This window comes from Ornithorhynchus anatinus, chromosome 4 (assembly GCF_004115215.2).
Source record: "Ornithorhynchus anatinus isolate Pmale09 chromosome 4, mOrnAna1.pri.v4, whole genome shotgun sequence".
In the NCBI taxonomy this organism is placed as follows: domain Eukaryota; kingdom Metazoa; phylum Chordata; class Mammalia; order Monotremata; family Ornithorhynchidae; genus Ornithorhynchus; species Ornithorhynchus anatinus.
Window position 1 is genome coordinate 25,218,124 of NC_041731.1, and position 18,778 is coordinate 25,236,901.

The 18,778-nt window shown below is 52.2% G+C and overlaps 1 protein-coding gene across 1 annotated transcript; it reads left to right on the top strand.

Annotated features, from left to right (window-relative positions):
- Positions 1-499: 499 nt before the first annotated feature.
- On the top strand, positions 500-16,786 carry BSPRY (B-box and SPRY domain containing). Its single transcript, XM_029062710.1, has 6 exons — positions 500-751; positions 3,821-3,919; positions 5,663-5,893; positions 8,400-8,425; positions 10,882-11,006; positions 14,991-16,786. Exons 1-6 carry the CDS (start codon positions 500-502, stop codon positions 15,515-15,517), a joined length of 1,260 nt encoding a protein of 419 aa, XP_028918543.1. The 3' UTR covers positions 15,518-16,786.
- Positions 16,787-18,778: the final 1,992 nt, after the last annotated feature.

Sequence of the window (18,778 nt, forward strand, 5' to 3'; positions counted from 1 at the left end):
GGCCCCGTGGGGCTGCGGAGGGCGGAGGGGGCGGGGCCAGCGGAGGGGAGGGGCCAGAGGAGAGGAGGGGGGCAGAAGAGGGGAGGGGGCGGGGCCAGAAGGGAGCAGGGGCGGGGTCAGAGCAGGGGGCGGGGCCAGAGGAGAGGAGGGCGGGGGCAGATGAGAGGAGGGGGGCGAGGCCAGAGGGGCAGGGGGTGGGGTCATAGGGGAGGGGAGGGGCCAGAGGGGCGGGGCTAGAGGGGAGGAGGGGCGTGGTCAGAGGTGGGGAGGGCGAGGGCAGAGGGGAGGAGGGGCGGGGCCAGATGAGAGAAGGGGCGGGGCCAGAGGAGAGGCGGGGAGGGGCCAGAGGGGGCGGGGTCAGGTGAGGGGCGGGGTCGGAGGGGAGGAGGGGGCGGGACCCGAGGAGGCGGGTGGGCGCGGCCCTGACCTCGGCCCCGCCCCCCGCAGCACCTGAGACAGGTGGCAGCGCCGAGCGGCCGGGAGCCGCGTCGCGGGAGCCATGTCCGTGGCCCTCGACGGGCCGCCGGCGGCGGGGAGCGAGAGGCCGGAGCGCCGGGGCCCGGACCCCGAGCCGGAGCCGGAGCCGGAGCCGGAGCCGGAGCCGGCGCGGCGGTGCCCGGAGCACGGGCTGGAGCTCCGCTGGTTCTGCGGCACGGAGCGGCGGCTCGTCTGCTCCGGCTGCACCGGCCTGGGCGGCCGCTGCCGGGGCCACCGCGTCCGCGCGGCGCGGGAGCGGGCGGAGCAGCTGCGGGTGAGCCGGACGCGGGGAGCCCCCACCGGACCCGGACCGGCCTCCCGGGGACCGGGGCCTCGGCCGCTCGGGCTCGCTCCGTCTGTCGTCTGTCTGTCTGTCTGTCTGTCTGTCTATCTGTCTGTCTGGGTGGGTGGGTGTCTCTGGGTGTCTGGGAGTGGGGAGGAGGAGGGTGTGAAGTTCAGCGGCGGGGGAAGGGCCGTGGGGCCCGCCTCGGGGGGCAGCGGGCTGGGGAACCGGCCGCCGAGCGTCGGTTGGCCGGGCCGGTCATTCAATCGCATCGAGTGAGCGCTTACCGCCCGCACAGCGCTGTCCTGAGCCCTTGGAGAGTAGAGTTCGGCGGTAAAGAGAGAAGCAGCGTGGCTTAGCGGAAAGAGCCCGGGCTTCGGACTCAGAGGTCGTGGGTTCTAATCCCCGCGTCGCCACTTACTTACTTTACGGACTCTGGGCCCGTCGCTTCGCTTCTCTGGACCTCCGTGGCCTCATCTGGAAAATGGGGATGAAGACTGGGAGCCCCACGCGGGGGGGGGGGACCCGTTGACCCTCTATCTACCCCAGCGCTTAGAACGGTACTTGGCACATAGTAAGGGCTTAACAGATACCATCGTTGTTATTGTTAATCCCTCCCCACAACGGGCTTACAGTCTAGAGGGGGAGGTCGACATCAAAACGGGTAAACGGGCATCGATATAAATAAATAGGATTATAGATATATACACGTATGCATAAGTGCCGTGGGGCCGGCGGAGGGGGGAGAGCAGTGGAAGCGAGTCGAGGTGACGTAGAAGGGAGGAGAGGAGCTGAGGAAAAGGGGGCTCAGTCTGGGAAGGCCTCTTGGGGGAGGTGAGCCTTCAGTAGCGCTTTGAAGGGGGGAAGAGTGATTGTTTGACGGATCTGAGGCGGGAGGGCGTTCCAGGCCAGAGGTAGGAGGTAGGGTTAGCACACCGGCGGCCTGAGCTGATCCTGGGCATTCCTTCATTCGATCGTATTTATTGAGCACTTACTGCCTGCAGAGCATTGTACTAAGCGCTTGGAAAGTACAATTTGGCAATAAAAAGAGACAGTCCCTGCCCATAGAGCTTACAGTCTAGAAGTATAATAATTATGGTATTTGTCAAGCACTTACTATACACCAGACACTGTTCTAAGCCCTGGGGTAGGTCCAAGATAACTGGGTTGGACACAGTCCCCAGCCCACCTAAGGCTCACAGTCCTAATCCCCATTTTACAGATGAGGGAACTAAGGTCCAGAGAAATGAAGTGACTTACACAAGGTCACACAGCAGATACGTGGCGGAGCAGAGATTAGAACCCATGACCTTCTGACTCCCAGGCCCGTGCTCTATCCGCTAGGCCATGCTGCTTTTTACGCAAGACCTGGGCGGAAGAGGGAGCGCCATGCGGAGACAGGGGAAAGTGGGAGCTATGGGGATCCTAACCACAGCTTCTGGGGAAGAGATGAGCATTTCCTCCTCTTCTCCCTTTCCCCTTCCTTTGGTCACAATCGCCCAGGGCAGCAGCGGAACCAAGGGTTCCTGGCTGATATAGCTCCCCTGGCCTCGGAGCAGCTGGTATTTGGAGGATGTGGTCTGCAGTACGATTTGGCAACCCCCGCCGCCCTCCACAACTATGATCAGGTCCTGGAAAGTGCTGATGGGTTAGGCCTTGGCCTCTGCAGTGAGCCCTCTTTCCCAGCCAGGGAACTGTGTGGGCCCCAGAGCCAGGGGCACTGCCCCTTTGGGAATACTCAAATGACCTGTAGCCCATCTTGCTCCCCCAGTCTGTGGACCCAGCTTCCATCTGGGATCCCAGGAGCTGCTCCTGGGACTTTGCTAAATAAACCTGCTCTCTAACAACTCTGGGTGCCTTTGACTGCCCCATTTGTTGCAGTGGGTGGTCACTAAATAGCAAACAATTCACTGCCCAGTAGCAGAGTGTGAGACTTGGGGGTGGGGGGAAGAAGGGGAAGTGCCACCGTGCCCAATCAAATTTTCACATCTGTGGCGCAGGCTGACTCCCCCTCCCGCCATGGGTGTTACCTGTGTAATGATGGACTTTCTGCTCCGGGAGGAGGCATTAGAGAGAGAAGCAGCGTGGCCTAGAGGAAAGAGCATGGCCCTGGGAGTCAGAAGACCTGTGTTCTAATCCCAGCTCTACCGCTTATCTGTGTGACAGGATCTGAGTTCTAATTCTGGTTCTACCACTTGTGTGTGTGACCTTGGGCGAATCAGTTAAAGCTTGATGTAGGCTATGACTGTGTCTGTTATATGGTTGTGTTGTACTCTCTCAAGCACTTAGTGCAGTACTCTTCACAGAATAAGCACTCATTAGATATGAATGATCGACTTAACTTCTCTAGGCCTCATCTATAAAATGGAAGATTTAGAATGTGAGCTCTATGTGGATCAAGGACTGTGTCCAACCTGATTATCTTGTCTCTACCCCAGTGCTTAGAACACTGCAAGGTGCAGAGTGCTTAATGAATTGTACATCGCCTTGATTCTATTTAGTTGCCATTGTTTTTACGAGATGTTCTTCCCCTTGACGCTGTTTAGTGCCATTGTTCTTGTCTGTCCGTCTCCCCCTATTAGACTGTAAGCCCATCAAACGGCAGGGACTGTCTCTATCTGTTGCCGACTTGTTCATCCCAAGCGCTTAGTACAGTGCTCTGCACATAGTAAGCGCTCAATAAATACTATTGAATGAATGAATCATTTATGGAACCTGTGTCCCTCTACTCCTCTCCTTCCTTACCTTACAGCAACCACCTTTGGTCCACTAGTGGAAATGGAGATACTGGGGCTGTGCCCTTGAGGTTATTTGAGCCGTGGCATTTGCTACTTGTTCCCCACCCTCAGCAAGGGCCCGGTCACCAGTCCTGTTGAAGATCCAGGGCCGCCGCCCCTCCACGCCTCCCCCGCATAAATGCGATTGAATGAATGAATCAGTGAGGTCTGAAGAAGGTCACCTTTTCACTTTGTTCTTGGTGCCTGAGCGGGTGACAGGAAGGGCCTCACTGGGAATGGCCCTTCCTGACCCTTCCCAGTGCAAGTGTTGTTTCTGTTTCAGAACAAGATCGTGGATCAATGTGAGAAACTGCAGCTGCAGAGTGCGAGCATCACCAAGTACATGGCCGACGTCCTGCCGGGAAAGAAGCAGAGTGCAGCGGTGATTGTCCCTCCCTTCAGAAGAGTGGTCTGGCTTCCGGGTCTTTCACCAGCATAGGGATTTAGAACTCCTGGGTTCTGATCCCAGCTTTACCCCTTAAAGGAACTCCTCCTAAGCCATGTTTTGGGGCTACTTTCAGACTATCAGCAATAGTCAGGAAAGGCCTGGTAGGGCTTGTGAAAACTGAAAGGAGGCCAGAAAGGAGATTTCTTTGGAGCCTAGTGACCAGGAGGATGTCACGCTTTCCCATGCCTTCGGCCTCTCTTACCTCTTGTAGTCAGTGGTTCTGTTTTGCTTGGTTGTCTATCTCCCCCGTTTAGACTGTGAGCCCATTGTTGGGCAGGGATTCTCTCTATCTGCTGCTGAATTGTACATTCCAAGTGCTTAGTACAGTTCTGTGCACATAGTAAGCGCTCAGTAAATACTATTGAATGAATGAATCAATGAGAGAGAAGGAATGGGTGTGTCCTGAGGGTGAGTGGGTTATTTCCCCCCCCCGCTCTCTTCCTCATTTCCACAGAGAATAATCTCTCCTGGAACACTGGTAGTGAAGGATTGCCCAAAGGACGAATACCAGGAGGAAAAGAACACAAGTACCATTCTTTTTTTTTTTTAATGTATTTGCTAAGTGCTTACTACGTCAGGCACTGTGCCAAGTGCTGGGATTGATACAAGTTAATCAGGTCGGACACGGTATTGAAGTCAGAGGGAAAACAAGTATTGAATCCCCATTTTACAGTTGAGGAAACTGAGGCATAGGGAGGTTAAGTAACTTGCCTAAGGTCACACAGCAAACAATTGGCAGAGCTGGAATTAGACCCGGGTCCTCTGACTCCTCTGTGCCCTTTCCACTAGGCTAGCTACCATTAGTTGGAAAGTTGTACTACAACGTAGTGCATGGGGATGTCCCAGAGGAAAGTGACTTCTAGTGGAAACCTTAAAGAATGAATTATAGGGCCAGCGTGAAAACAGCTTCCAAAGGTGCTGGCCTGGGCTTGATTAAGAGTGCTGGAGGCCCGGATTAGTGCCCCTCATAATGTAACGTGATGGAAAAGTCCCAGAAAGGGACTTGAGAGTAGGATGGAGAAGAAATGCCCTGGGGGAATGAGAGAAGTCCTTTCTCTTCCATCCTAATTTCTACCTGGCTCTAGGCCAAGCCCTTCCTCTCCCACCTGACCCTAAAAGGCCCCCAGGCCCAGAGCCAATCCCACAACCCAGCAGAAGTAAAGGACTTCCAGGAGCTGCTCAATCCGCCGTGGCCGACTCCAGGGCCCTAGAGATGGGGACCGGAGCTACTGGTCTGCTGCCCAGGGTTAATCTGGCCCCACGTTGGCTTTCGTAGGAAGAGGAGATCTGCCTTTCACAGGTTGGCTATTGGTGGAACCAGCTAGTGAGGGGTGTCCCGTTAAGGAGCACCCCAAGGTTCACAGAAAAGTTCTTTGCCCAGGGCTGCCCCGGGGTTGGTGATTCCAGCTTGGGATCACAGGAAAACTCACTGATCTAACAGGTTAACTCAGCTGGCCAAGTTCCTCTTTGGGTTTGGGTCCCGCTGGGTTTCCATCCCAACTCCTGGGGTTTCACTTGGGCCTGTCCCAGTCCATGACCCCCGGGAGGGGAGCAAACCAGCCCTAAGGGACCGGAGGCTCTTCCAGTCCTGACACGAGCTCAAATGAAAACTATGTTTGGGAGCGGGGGACATTGGGCGTGTCCCCCACCCCTGATTCCCCCTGCCTTCGCCAACAGAGCTCAGCTAGCGGGGCCCGGGAGGTGGTGATCCAGCGGCTGACCTTGCTGCGCAGCGTGTGCGAGAGTGAGGAGCAGCGGTTGCTGGAGCAGGTGCACGCCGAGGAGGAGCGAGCCCACCAGAGCATCCTGACACAGCGGGCCCACTGGAGCGAGTCCTTGCAGAAGCTGGAGGCCCTGCGGACCAGCCTGGTGGGGCTGCTTACCCACCTGGACGACTTCAGCCTTGTCGTAAGTCGGCCTGCGGCAGGGGGCGGGGGACACTCACTGGTGGTGTCTGGTGGGACTCCTGGGGGGAGCTGGGACCCCTCCTTTTCTCTCCAGCTCGGAGTTGCTGAGGATGGTGCAAGCTGCTGTTTGTGGATGACAGTTAGACTTCCTTATTGCTCCTTTTGCATTGGCAGCCCCTGGCATATATGATGGAGCATAGCAGGCAAACCCATCCCCCCTGCTCCCATCCTTCCTGGGCTGGTAATCCTTCTGTGGAGTTTTATACAGCTGAGCTGACTCCCCTGTTTCTCTCATTTTATAGCCATTCCTCCATTTGCAGCGTGGTAACTGGGGTTGTAGCTTAGGACAGGGTGCAGAACTTGGAAATGGTGGCCCAAATCTGGGCGTGGTGCTGGACTATGACCAGGGCCCCTTCCAGAACCTTGTGTTGTGGGTCTCGCCTCTCCTCTTGCTCTCTGTCAGTCACCTTGGCAAACACGGCAGATTGGCTCCATTTCCAGGAGAGTGTCATGGCTGGGGGTGGAAATGAAAATGAGTGGTTGGGGGAACCTTAGTCTCATTCCTGCACAGATAGCCCAGGTGTTCTCAGGGAATGGGCTGCATGTGGGTAAGTGGGTGGGGAAAGAAGGTTCCTGATCCCATTTCTAGCCCCAGAAGTGGCAGGAAATCCTCCAGCCCAAGCAATGTCTGAGGGAGTTGAGGGGGTGTCAGTCCCTCCCCTTGGATGGCAAGCCCTAGCCTCTACTGGTCAGGGCAATGTGGCCAGCAGACATTACAGTTCTCTTAGGAGGTGACTTAGATCTGCAGAGGTCAAAAAAGGTCACAATGTAGACAGATTTCTCATCGATTTGTCTCTGCTGATTCCTGCTCGGTGCTTTGCTTTTCGACCATCTCCGAGTCTGCTCCTGGATCCAGGAGCAAGAGTTCTTCTCTGAGGGAAGGGGACTGGGTGTGAAGGAGAGAAAATTCTGGGAGATGCCAGTTGGCTGGCATTGGTTTGACTTGGGAACTTAATTTGTAGCTGTGCAGAGTAAACCCAGAAGGAGACTGGGGTGTTTGCACTGGGAAGCAGCATGGCCTAGTGGAAAGCTCTCAGGTCTGGGATTCAGGAGACCTGAGTTCTAATCCCAGCTCTGCCACTTGCCTGATGTGTGAACTTCTCTGTGCCTCAGTTTCCTCAAATGTAAAATAGAGATTCAGCACCTGCTTTCCCTCCCCCTGCTTTCCCTCCGCTATGTAGATGTAAGCCCCCATGGGAAAAAGGACTGTGTCCAACCTGATCACCTTGAATCTACTGTTTAGAACAGTGCTTGGTACATAGTAAGTGCTTAAGAAATAACATTATTATTAGATCAGAGGCCTCAAGGGAACTGGACTTTGCCTTTTTTCAGGGAGGCAAGGAATAATCCCAAACTCGCCATGAGTGGGGCCATGCAACACAAGACCAATCTCCAGCAGACTCAACCCTAGGCTTTAACATCCTAGGAAATGAGCTAGAGCTTGGCAAAATGTGACTGCCACAAGGCCCTATGGATGTATGAGGAGGCTGTTGGTGGCCCTGCCCAGGGCTCTGGGGCTAGAGGTCACCAATGGAAGGGACCTGGCAGAATGAAGTTTTTTGGATGTGGAATGTCAAAGAATGGATTACAGCCCCATGGTTGGGGAGGCAGGGTGATTCCAGGAATAATGGCCCAGCAGCCAACCAGCTGGCCCATATCGTTTCTAACCCTACCAACCCTGAAATCCACTCTCTGACCACGACCTTCTAACCTACCTTCTCACCCACAAAGCTGTTCTTTCTCCCACAAAGGCTTTGGAGCTCTAGAACTCTTCTATTTTCCCCCAGGCCATCATGCCCCTCATGGATCTTCTTAACCAACATCCTGCATCTGAATGCACAAATCCATGCCCTCACACTGCCTTCTCTGCCTAACTCAGTTACCTCCCACTTCTCCCCAGCCACTGACCCTACATCCGTTGATCCTGCATCACCTACCCTCAGCCCTGGATCGCCTCCACGTTATACTTTCTGAGCTCGAGCTGCAAAGCACGGTTGGTGAAAATCCAGGCAGAAGGACCTGGGTTCTAATCCCAGGTCTGTCACTTCTCTGCTATGTGACCTTGGGCAAATCATTTCACTTCTCTGGGCCTCAGTTACCTCATGTGCAAAATGGGGATTGACTACGAGCTGTATCCAACCTGATTATCTTGTGTCTACCCCAGCGCTTAGTAAAGTGCCTGGCACAGAGTGAGTGCTTAACAAAGACCATTAAAAAAATGTGGTGGTTAAGTGGGGATATTAAGAGGAGAGATTAGAAATTAATCAGGAAAGGTTTCCTGGAGCTGTGATTTCAGAAGAGGTTGGAAAATGAGGAGAGCTGAGGTCAGTGGCTTCTTTCCCCCCAGCCAGTGGGCTGTATCAAATTCCCCCCACCCTGCCGCCCTTCCCCCTGTAGAACTCTGAGAAGGTGAAAGGGGCCTAATGCTCGTTTGTTTCTTTTGACAGCAGGCGGAACGGGAGATTTTTGAGAGGTGAGTCATGGCAGTTACCACTTGCTTTGACCTGGGTTGTCTTCACAGGGAGGTCGGGGCAGGACTCCTGTGGGGGAGATATATACAGGTCAGCCTGATGGTTTTGAGGTGTCTGGTAGGAGACCATTCTCTCCCACTATGCCACATGATGGGGCTGGAGGCAAAGGGTCTTTAGACTCCCAGGGGAGCACCAACTTGGGAACTTCAGGACACTACTCCCCTTCCTGGATCCCAGGGCCCCAGGCCTGACCCCCTGCTATGATCAGCTGAAACAGGTCTGTCTCTGGGCGATTTGAGGGGTATCGTCCGGGGGTAGAGAGGCAAGAGTCGACAATCTCGGGTGGTGAGGACTCATTTGGGTGATGGAACAGGCTTCGGGGAAACGCACTGGCCGATTAGGTGACGTCTCTGGAGAAACTGGAAGAAGCTGTTCCAGTGACCAGTCAGTTTCCTAGCTGCTGTTACCTGAACAGGTGACACAGCCAACTGGTCTAACTGGTTTTCTGGTTCCAAACAGCTCTGCCCCAACTGGGCCGGGGGGGGTGGGGAGGTGTGGTCCAACCCCCATTTCTCACTGTTTGACTGGAAGAACTGCCCCCTCAGGGACTTGGGCATAGCTGTGCTTCAAGGCGAGCCCCACATGGGACAGGGACAGAGATTGATTGGTTACTTTGTATCCATCTGAGTGCTTAGCACATCACTATTACCAGGAGGCTCATCCCAGGCTTGGCTAGTCAGAGTCCCAGCAGAACCCAGTGTACCAGGCTCCTTGGTGCAGTTCGAGGATGGGGAGAGCTGCTCACACCTGGAGAACAAAGCAGCTTTGTTTCCTAGAAACTGAGCAGGAAAATCCACTGTGCACTCATCCTGGACTCATTGTTCGGTGGCTGTAACCCTGTGCCCGGGGTTGATTTCCCCCATCGGACACACTGGTAGCCAGACACTGTGGGCACTGCAGGACCTGGTCACCGGATGGAGGCTGACCAGGATTTCTGTGTCCCCAACCCCGACATTCCCCTGGGTAGAGGCCAGCAAGTCCAAAAGTCCTGCTCTCGGTTGTGGGTGGGAGAGTGGCTGAAGTAACATTAAGAAGGCCAGTGTGTCAGCCCCTGCAGGAGAGATAGGCAGTTCATTCCTCCCCTGCCACTGCCTTCCCCCATGCCTAAGGCAGCCCTGCTTCTGCCCCCACCCCTGGGTGCCATGGCTGCTTTGATGTCTCAAGGTTTCTGATATGGGATTGCTATGAGTCAGGCAGTGAGTGGCGGTTGGGAGGTGGTCATTGAGGAAAGGGCTTGAAACAAGGTTGCTGGCAAGCAGAGGGGCTGTCTGCTTTCCTCTTTGTTCGCCCCTCTGCTTGCCTATTGCCACCCCGATGGCCCTCGGGAGGGGAACTGCCCAGGATTGGGAGAGAATGAGAGAATGTGCCCAGGTCCTGTCTAAGTCTGTGCCTGGTGGGCTATCTATTGTTTCTTCTCCCAAATCTTTGACTACTGTTACCCATCCCTTTCCCCAGCCACACCTATCTGTCCCAGTTAGAGCTCCAGGAAAATGCTGTCCCTTTTTCCTGGATGCGTGGACAGAATATCATTTCTTAATCCAAGATAATTTAAAATATATTTGTTAAGCATTTACTATGTTCCAGGCACTGTACTAAGACCTGGGGTAGATACAAAATCATCAGGTTGTACACAGTCCATTTCCCACATGGGGCTCATGATCTTAATCCCCATTTTACAGATGAGGTAACTGAGGCACAGAGAAGTGAAGTGACTTGCCCAAAGTAGACAGGTGGCAAAGCCGGGATTAGAACACAGGTCCTTCAGATTCCCAGGCCCGTGTTTTATCCGCCAGGCCACGCTGCTTCACAGAATAGTAAGGGATGGGGATCCTGACCCACCTCCCCTGATTCTCAGTGGATCTGAGAGGCATCCACTCCGTCAGCCCTAAATCACAGGAGGTAGGTGGAAATCTGGTTCTGCCCCCAACCCTGTGGGGTAGCTCCACCTGCATGGGTCACCTGGTGAGAGTGGGATTCTGGGTACCCCAGTGCAGCCTCATGATGAACCCCTTCAGTTCTGGTTTACTGGTTGTGGGGTGGAGCCAGACTCCCAGTGCTTCCTGGCCACTCAGCACTGAGTGATAATCGGTCCTGTCCTTCAGGACTGAGGGATTTCTGCTCTGGACCCCCGTGGCAGGGTGACAAGTCGGCTCAAGCTGGCATCCCCCAAATTGGTTGCCGCTTGTCTGTGACTGACAATCCTCCCACTTTGGAACCTTGAATTGGTTGTATTTACTGAGTGCTTCAGTGTGCAGAGCATTGCACTAAGAGTACAATGTAACATATTTCCTGATCACAACGATCTTACAATCTAGAGGAATTCCAGCAACCAAACCTTCCTGCTGACATGCCATCCGAGCTGTAAATTTGTCACTGACCTTCTGTTTTCCCTCGCTAGGTCGGAAGAAGCAGAGGGAATCTTGGTCCCACAGGAGTCTGAGAAGTTAAATTTTAATCAGAAATGTGTTCAGAGCCCAGTACTCAGCCAGCTATGGGCATCCGCTGTCCTCTTCTGCCTGCCAGGTGAGGGATCCTCAGAGCTCCGGGTACTCAGCGTCGCCGAGGGAAGATCATTTTGCCCATTTTGTGGTTCTGGCATCAAGCAGATTTGATGTCAAACTGCTGGGAAGCTTTATTTCCCAGATTTGTATGTGAAGGTGCTGTGGGATGGCCTGGCCACAGGTCGATCTGGCCAGAAAATCCATTAACCTGCCAGAGGGGATAGCAAGTGTTGTCAAAGCCTCGATTGGCATGGCTGAATGTGGAGCCCTTCCCTGGCAGTCTCCCCTCCTCTCACCACCTCTGAAATGAGCAAGGCTAGGGTGGGCTCTTGGAAGTTCCTTTAATTCCCCTGCACTGCTCTGACTGGCTCTGAGCCAGCCAAGAGAGCAACACAGTGGAAGTGAAGAAACTCCCATTCCTCGAACCCTCACCCCTCACCCCCCTCCCAAATTTCTTCCCAGAACTTCTGGTTTGGCCGGGGATCCCCGCAAATTCCTCTTCTAGGCAGCTGGCCCTCTAAATCCAGTCTTGGCATGAAGTCTTGTTTTGGGCCTTTTTAGATTAGAGGTTGATTATCCTTAACGTCTTCATCACCATCAATGGTATTTATTGAGCATTTACTATATTCAGAGTACTGTTCTAAGCACTTGCGAAAGTTCTATACAACAGAGTTGATAGACATTTCCAGGCCACAGTGAGTTTACAGCATAGAGAATTAGGTTTCAGTTGCTTTAATCTAGGTGATTTTTTTTCAGGGAAACAGGCTTCTGGCCCAAATTGGCTCATGAATGGGAATTGGGGATCCCTACTGAGGGGAAGAGCCTAAATTCTTGGATCCCTGGAAGGTGTCCGCTTGAAGGTTTCTAACTGTGGTGTGTGCTAAGCTCTTTTTCACTCCACACCTTTCCAGCCAGAAATCAACACTTGATCATTTTGTTCATCCTTGGGTACAGTGGCTGCCAGGGGAAGGCATGGGAGCCCAACCCATTTGCCCCCCACCCCCGGCCCTCCCACTGCCTTCTGCACTTTTTCTTTTCTTTCCCCATCATCCCTCTGCCCCACTACTGAGCCAGGGGCGACGCAGATTTTTAGAGCTCGGCTTGCCGCCATTAGCTCTATTCCTGCACACACCATCCTGAGGAAATAGCTGTATTTATATTTAAATTTATATTTAGCTTTTCATGGGTCCATATCCTTTGTCAGGTGCATTGTAGATGGTTGCTTAATTCTTTAACTAACTTGATTGCTTTCTGTGCCCACTTTAACCTCAGCTCCCTCTCCACAGAGGGATACTGCAAAAAAAAAATTCCCTCACCTAAAGCAGTTACTTCTTCCTTAACTTGCTATATCTGGGTCTTCTCCCTTCCCCATCGGTTTACCCCTGCTCTCAGCTTCATACTCTGTGCAGCAGCCCCCCGTGTCTATCTTCCTGTCAGCTCTAAAGGCTGGTAAAGTGGAAGGCCCTAAATCCGCCCTTTCATTTCTCTTTTTCTTTTTTTATGGTATTTGTTAAGCACAGACTATGTACCATACATTGTACTAAGCACTGGGGTAGATACAAGGTAACCAGATTGGACACAGTCCACGTGCCAAATGGACCTCACAGTCCTAATCCCCATTTTAATGCTGAGGTAACTAAGGCACAGAAAAGTGAAGTGACTTGCCCAAGTCACACACCAGACAGGTGGCAGAGCCAGGATTAGAACCTAAATCCTGACTCCCAGGCCCATGCTCTGTCCACTAGGCTATGCTGCTTCTCCCACTGAATTTCCAGGAAGAGGAAGGTGAATCACTAAACCCCACCCAGAAAGAGCTTGCGCCCTCTTTGCATTTCTGCAGTGAGGGTTAGGGAGAGTGAAAGCAGGTTAGGTGGTGGTCAGAGTGAGGAATCTTCCTAGTTTTCTAACTGTGGAAGCTTTAGCTGCTGGGAGAGAGGCCTTGAGCCCTGTTGTAGTGGATAGAGCACAAGCCTGGGAGTCAGAAAGTCATGGGTTCTAATCCTGGCTTCACCACTTATTTGCTATATGATCTTGGACAAGTTACTTCACTTCTCTGTGCCTGTTACCTCATATGTAAAATGGGAGTTGAGACTGTGAGCCTCACATGGGAGAGGGATTGTTTCCAACCCGATTTGCTTGTATCCATCCCAGTGCTTAGTACAGTGCCTGGTGCATAGTAAGGGCTCAACAAATACCCTAATTATCATTATTATTATCCTCATCTGTGAAAGGAGAGGGTGGAGCCAGCCTTTCTGGCATTGAGACACTTCCTACCTCTAACCGCAGTGCCCAGCCAGGCAGCCACCATGCTGGAAAGAGTGGTCAAAATCTGGGAGGAAGTGATATGCAAAGAGGAGAATAGGTAAGAGAAGACTAATGACAGCCCTGTCTAAGGGACAGTGAAATACTTTCATATCTCCTTAGCCTTATTCCATCTACAAGTTAATTATTTTAGTACCTGTCTGCCTCATTAGATTGTAAATTCCTTGAGGACAGGGTATCTTAAGATACAGTGCTCTGCATAGAGGAGGTGCTCAATAATACTATTGATGATGATGATGTTGATGAATGAAAAAGCAAGACACCTGAAGAAGGAAGGAAAAACACCTTAAAGGGTGGAAGAAGGAATGAGTTAGTGTCAGGAAAAGAAAGAATGAAAGTTTAGAACAAAGGCTCATGAATCTTTCTTTGTCTTTATTGAAGATATGAAGATTCATGTATCCAAATTAGGTTTCATAGCTCATCACTCAGAGGGTTTGAATCAAATTTCAGTAAACCACACAGGATGCTTTAGACCAAATTTATAAGCTGATGGTGGAGCCTCCTGTCAGTACTAACAGAAGAGCTCTGGTCTGAGACTTAAGGACTGAGAACCTGCATAGAGGAATTGATTCTAGTGCCATTCATACTTTCTCATCCCTGCCACTCGTGTTCCCCTGGGGCACTGTATGCACTGAGTGAATCGGTGGGCGGGGTGAATTGCAAAGTGCATGTTCTGGTCCTCGCCCACCTTAGCTGGGACAAGAACCCAGGCCTCTTGGTTATCAGAGCAGTATTCTCCCGCCAACCCCCCTCCACCCCCCACCCACACAGTGGGCCAACAGCAGAGCTAAACTGATAAACTAGAGGTAAACAAATCACTAAATGGCATTCACCTAGGAATTCTATCAGAACGCAGAGGGAAAGTTGCGGAACATCTTAAATGAATGCACCACCACTTATTACAAAGTAGGAGTGCCTAGTGTGTGTAGAATACTGTAACAGGTGGAAGGATGCAGTAAAAATTGAAGACCCAGTTCCTACTTTAAAGAAGCTTATAATCTAGTGAAGGAGCTCACAATCCATTTGTAAGAAAGGTTCAAGAGGTGATCCTGGGAATTTTAGACTTCTCTACCTAGAAAATTGGTAGACTCTAATTCAGTTTAAAAATTACAACCTGTTAGGAGAAAAAAATGATTTCTGAAGACACCTTTATTGCATGCTGTGCCCAGTTTTTTATTATTAATTATTACTATTATTACTGCCCTTTAAAAAGGATGTGGAAATATGGGAGGGTCCAGAGAAGATCACCATAGGTAATAAAAGGGATGAAAATACTGTCCTAAGTGGAAAGGTTGCAAGACTTTTATCCTGAGGGGCAGTGTCTCTGAGGGGGCTGGCCAGCTGTTCTCCATGCCCACAGAGGACCCAAAATTGGGTAGTGGATTTAAATTGCAGCATGGGGGCGTTGAGTTGGACACAAGGCAAAATTGTGCTGTAACACTAGGACAGGCTATCAAGGAAGGTTTTAGTGCCCTCATCTCTGGAGATCTTTTGAAAAATATAGAAGAATCTGTCTGGGAGGTGTATTGATTGACTTGCTAAAAGACAGGGGGTTGGAGCCAGTGACAACTGGAGAACCCTTCCAGTTGCAGGAATCTGGTTTGATCACTCTTTTAATAGGGGCTGGGGGGAAGGGACCTGGGAAGCAGGGCGGGCTCTCACTGAACAGCTGGCTTCTCAACAGGCACCGAGGATGTCCATGTGGATGAGAAGACCATCAGCCCCTTCCTGACCCTGTCAGAGGACAGGCGGACCCTGACTTTTAACCCCAAGAAGACGAAGGTCTACCCAGACGGGCCCGAGCGGTTTGACCACTGGCCTAATGCCCTGGCCTCCAGCTCCTACCAAAGTGGGCTCCACGCCTGGCTGGTGAGTGTGGGACAGAGCTGTGCCTACAAGGTGGGTGTGTCCTCGGGCCTCCTGCCCCGCAAGGGCTCTGGCAACGACACCCGTCTGGGCCACAATGCCTTCTCCTGGGTCTTCTCCCGCTATGACAAGGAGTTCCGCTTCTCACATGATGGCCAGCACAAGCCCCTGGAGCTGCTTCAGTGCCCAGCTCGGGTTGGGGTGCTGCTGGACCTGGCGGCGGGGGAGCTGCTGTTCTATGAGCCCGGCTCCTGTGCCATCCTGCACTCCCACCGAGCCCCCTTGGCTGGACCCCTCTTCCCTGTCTTCGCCGTGGCTGACCAGAGCATTTCAATAGTCCACTGAATGGGCAACGGCAACACTTCTACTGATTCTTTCCCTTTTCTCTCTTTCTCCCTCCCTCCAGACCCCAGTGCCTGACTGGTCTGGTGCTGCCTAGCCCTCTCCCACCCTGGGTTTTCTGTGGAAATTTGGCCTGTGGGATCCAACCCCAGGTTGGTTACTACTAGGGCTGGAAGGTGTGGGTCACTGAGCAGATGCCAAAGCTGCCATCTCAGCTCCACCTCGCCACTGTTGGGGGGCCAAGGGGAGGTTGCTGCTCCCTTCTGGGCTTCAAATTTCACCCGCATAAAATGGAGAGAAGGCTTGACCCTTCCCCAGAATGGTACAGTAACCTTGAGACTTGCTCCTTGAATAGTGAGTCCCACACTTCCCTGCTTGGTCTTGCTATTGAGTGGGCCTCCCTGCAGCCAGATCCTCCCCTTCCTGACGATCGGCTTCCTGGTAACAAGCTGCCAGGTGGTGCCCCCTTCTAATTAGTGTCCCTTTCGCTTTGGGAGCCAGGATTAATCTCGATAGATTCCTACCCAGCACCAGGCTTTGGGTGATTGTTGGTCATACCCTCAGCTACAGCTAGGGGCTGGCATTGGGCCTGCCTGCTTGATCCACCTCCTCCTGGATTCCCTGGGCATTACCTGTTCCCTCTCCTTTGCCAATGTCATGGACTTCCTGCAGGTCCCGCACCTGGAGGGGAAGCTCTTGTGCACTCGTGCACGCGCGCTCTCTCTCTCTCCCTCTCCCTCTCTCCCTTTCCCTGGCCACACTATACTCCTTTCATAGCATATTCATCTCTCCACTTCCGATTCTGCTTCCTGCCCAAATCAACCGGCCAACCACATCCGGCTTCTAGGGCCTGCCAGGGCCAGTGTGAAGGACCGCTCTTGAGAACGGGATGTGGAATGCAGACAAGAAACACAACCATCGTGGCGGCTACTTGCCTCAGTTTTCTCCAGACCCTGCTCTAAGCTCAACCTCTGTCAGGGCCTCCCGGCCCCCCCGCCTCTCCAGAGCCGACTCCACATCTGCACTCTAGCTTCTTGCAACTGTTGCTGTGGGGGTGCCAGTTGCTTCTACCTCGTTTGCTCTACGAGTAGCTGTTCTGATCTCCCAGCGAGTCACTGTGAACTTGGCTTCCCAAGCACAGCCAGGAAGGAGAGCAGGGAACTTTGGAAGGGAGAGGGACTGGGGCTGGTTGTACTGGAGAGAGGACAGTTGGGTGGTTCCTATGGAAAGTGGCTGTGGAGAGTTGCTAAATTATTAAATACTTGGAAAGAATTTCTTTGGGTTTTATCTTTCCTTCTTTAAATGGTAAAGGAATCTTGCATCTTTTCCTCTCACCCAAGCCAAGGGGGAAGGGGGTGGTATTGTCTGCATCTCTGAGATCTTCCCCAGAAGTCAGTCACATTGGTTAAACGCTGAAATGTGAAAGGGCTGGGGAGCCTGGATAAGAGAGTTGGTTAATACAGTACTCTGCACAGAGTAGGTGCTCAATAAATACCGTTGATTGAGATGAGTGGCTGGGGCAAGATCCAACCAACGCTCCTGACAGCAGTTGTGTGTACAGGGAGGGTGACTTTGTTTCCACTCAGTGGTCTCTGCTGAGACCTACTAAGTGCTAAGTCCTGTACTAATTAGAGAAGCAGCATGGCTAAGTGGATAAAGCATTAGCCTGGGAGTCAGAAGGTGGGTTCCAATCCCACATCTATTACATCTGCTGTGTGACCTTAGGCAATTCACTTAACTTCTCTGGGCCTCAGCTACTTCATCTGAAAAATGGGGATTAAGAGTGTGAGCCCCATATGGGAAGAACTGTGTCCAACCTGTATCTTGTACCTATCCCAGCACTTGTATCTACCCCAGCACTTAGAAGAGTGCTTGGCACATAGTAAGCACTCAACAAGCACTTACTATCATTATCATTTTTATTATTATCAATAATCATTATTATTATTAACAACTGCCTGGGAGAGTACAGTAGGAGCAAATGATAAATTCCTCGCCCTAAAGGAGCTTACATTTGAATGAGAGAGTCAGATAAAAATGATTTATCAATGGTGGTAGTAGAAGGAAGAACAAGGATGTGGCTCTGACCCCACCAGGAGTTGCTTGACTGGAGTGGAGCTCTATCGGCCTGAGCGTCGTCAGCCTCTTGTACACATAACGGGTCTGTCAGCTCTGTAACTACGAAGATCAGGGACTTGGTGTTTCTCTAGCCGAGGGCCCTCTGGAGAGTACTGGGGTGCTGTGGAGTCCAGGGACCACTTCAGTTCTGGGAGTCAAATCCCAGTGGGGCCAATGACTCAGTGTGATCGAGAGCTGATCACATAACTTGTCTCGATTCCTCCTCTTCAGTAAGGTAGTGGAAGAGTAATGGCATTAATTAGAGTGCCCACTGTGGGCCAAGCACTGGGCTAAGAATTTGGGAAAGTAAAAGAGAAGCGCAAATCACATTTCCTGCCCAATATTGCTTTCACTCTGACATAAGAGGCCTACCCCCATTAGGCTGACACTCATAGCTCAGTCAGGAATGGAAATTAATTCCCTGCCTCTTTGAGGACAAGTCTGAGGCAAACAAAATATTTGGAAAGAGAATTTTTTTTTTGTCTTTACCTCTTTAAATGGATCTTGCCTCTCTTCCTTTCACCCACCCATGCTGGGAAGCAGAGCGGCCTAGTGGATAGAGCAGGGTCGGGGAGTCAGAAAGATGCAGGTTCTAATCCTGGCTCTACCATGTTTCTGCTGGGTGACCTTGGGCAAGTCATTTCACTTCTCTGTAGTAAAATCTGTAAAATGGGGATTAAGAATGTGAGCTTCATGTGGGACATAGACTGTGTCCAATCCAATCTGATTGCCTTGTATCTTCCCCAGTGCTTCGTACAGTGCCTGGCACACAGTAAATGCTTAACAAATACCATTTCAGAAAAAAAAAGGGAGCCAGGGAGGCCAAGGAGAATAAGAGGTGACTGCAGCAAGGAACTCCTCTTCACCTAGGAGTACTGACTTTATACTAGTCAAGGAAACCTGGAGGGCCGGGAAGAACCAAGAACAGAGAAAAGCTGGAGGCTGGGTGAGAGGAGCTGCCAGTGGTAGTGACCCCTGCTCCAAAAGTGTGGTAAGGCAAGCAAGACCCCTCCCACACCACGTCACTTGGAAAAGAGCAGCAGGAAAAGTCCCTGTTTTGGGGATTCAGCCTCTGGTTCGCAGTCATATAGGGCAGGAGAGAGATGAGGCTGGCTAGACCTCCTCACCCTCACCCATCTTCTGATC

Excerpts from the sequence above, each read along its gene's own strand:
- BSPRY (XM_029062710.1), top strand. The coding sequence starts at position 500 with ATGTCCGTGGCCCTCGACGGGCCGCCGGCGGCGGGGAGCGAGAGGCCG. Across the intron at positions 752-3,820 it reads AGCGGGCGGAGCAGCTGCGG|AACAAGATCGTGGATCAATG; the intron begins GTGAGCCGGACG and ends TTTCTGTTTCAG. Across the intron at positions 11,007-14,990 it reads TGTCCTCTTCTGCCTGCCAG|GCACCGAGGATGTCCATGTG; the intron begins GTGAGGGATCCT and ends GCTTCTCAACAG.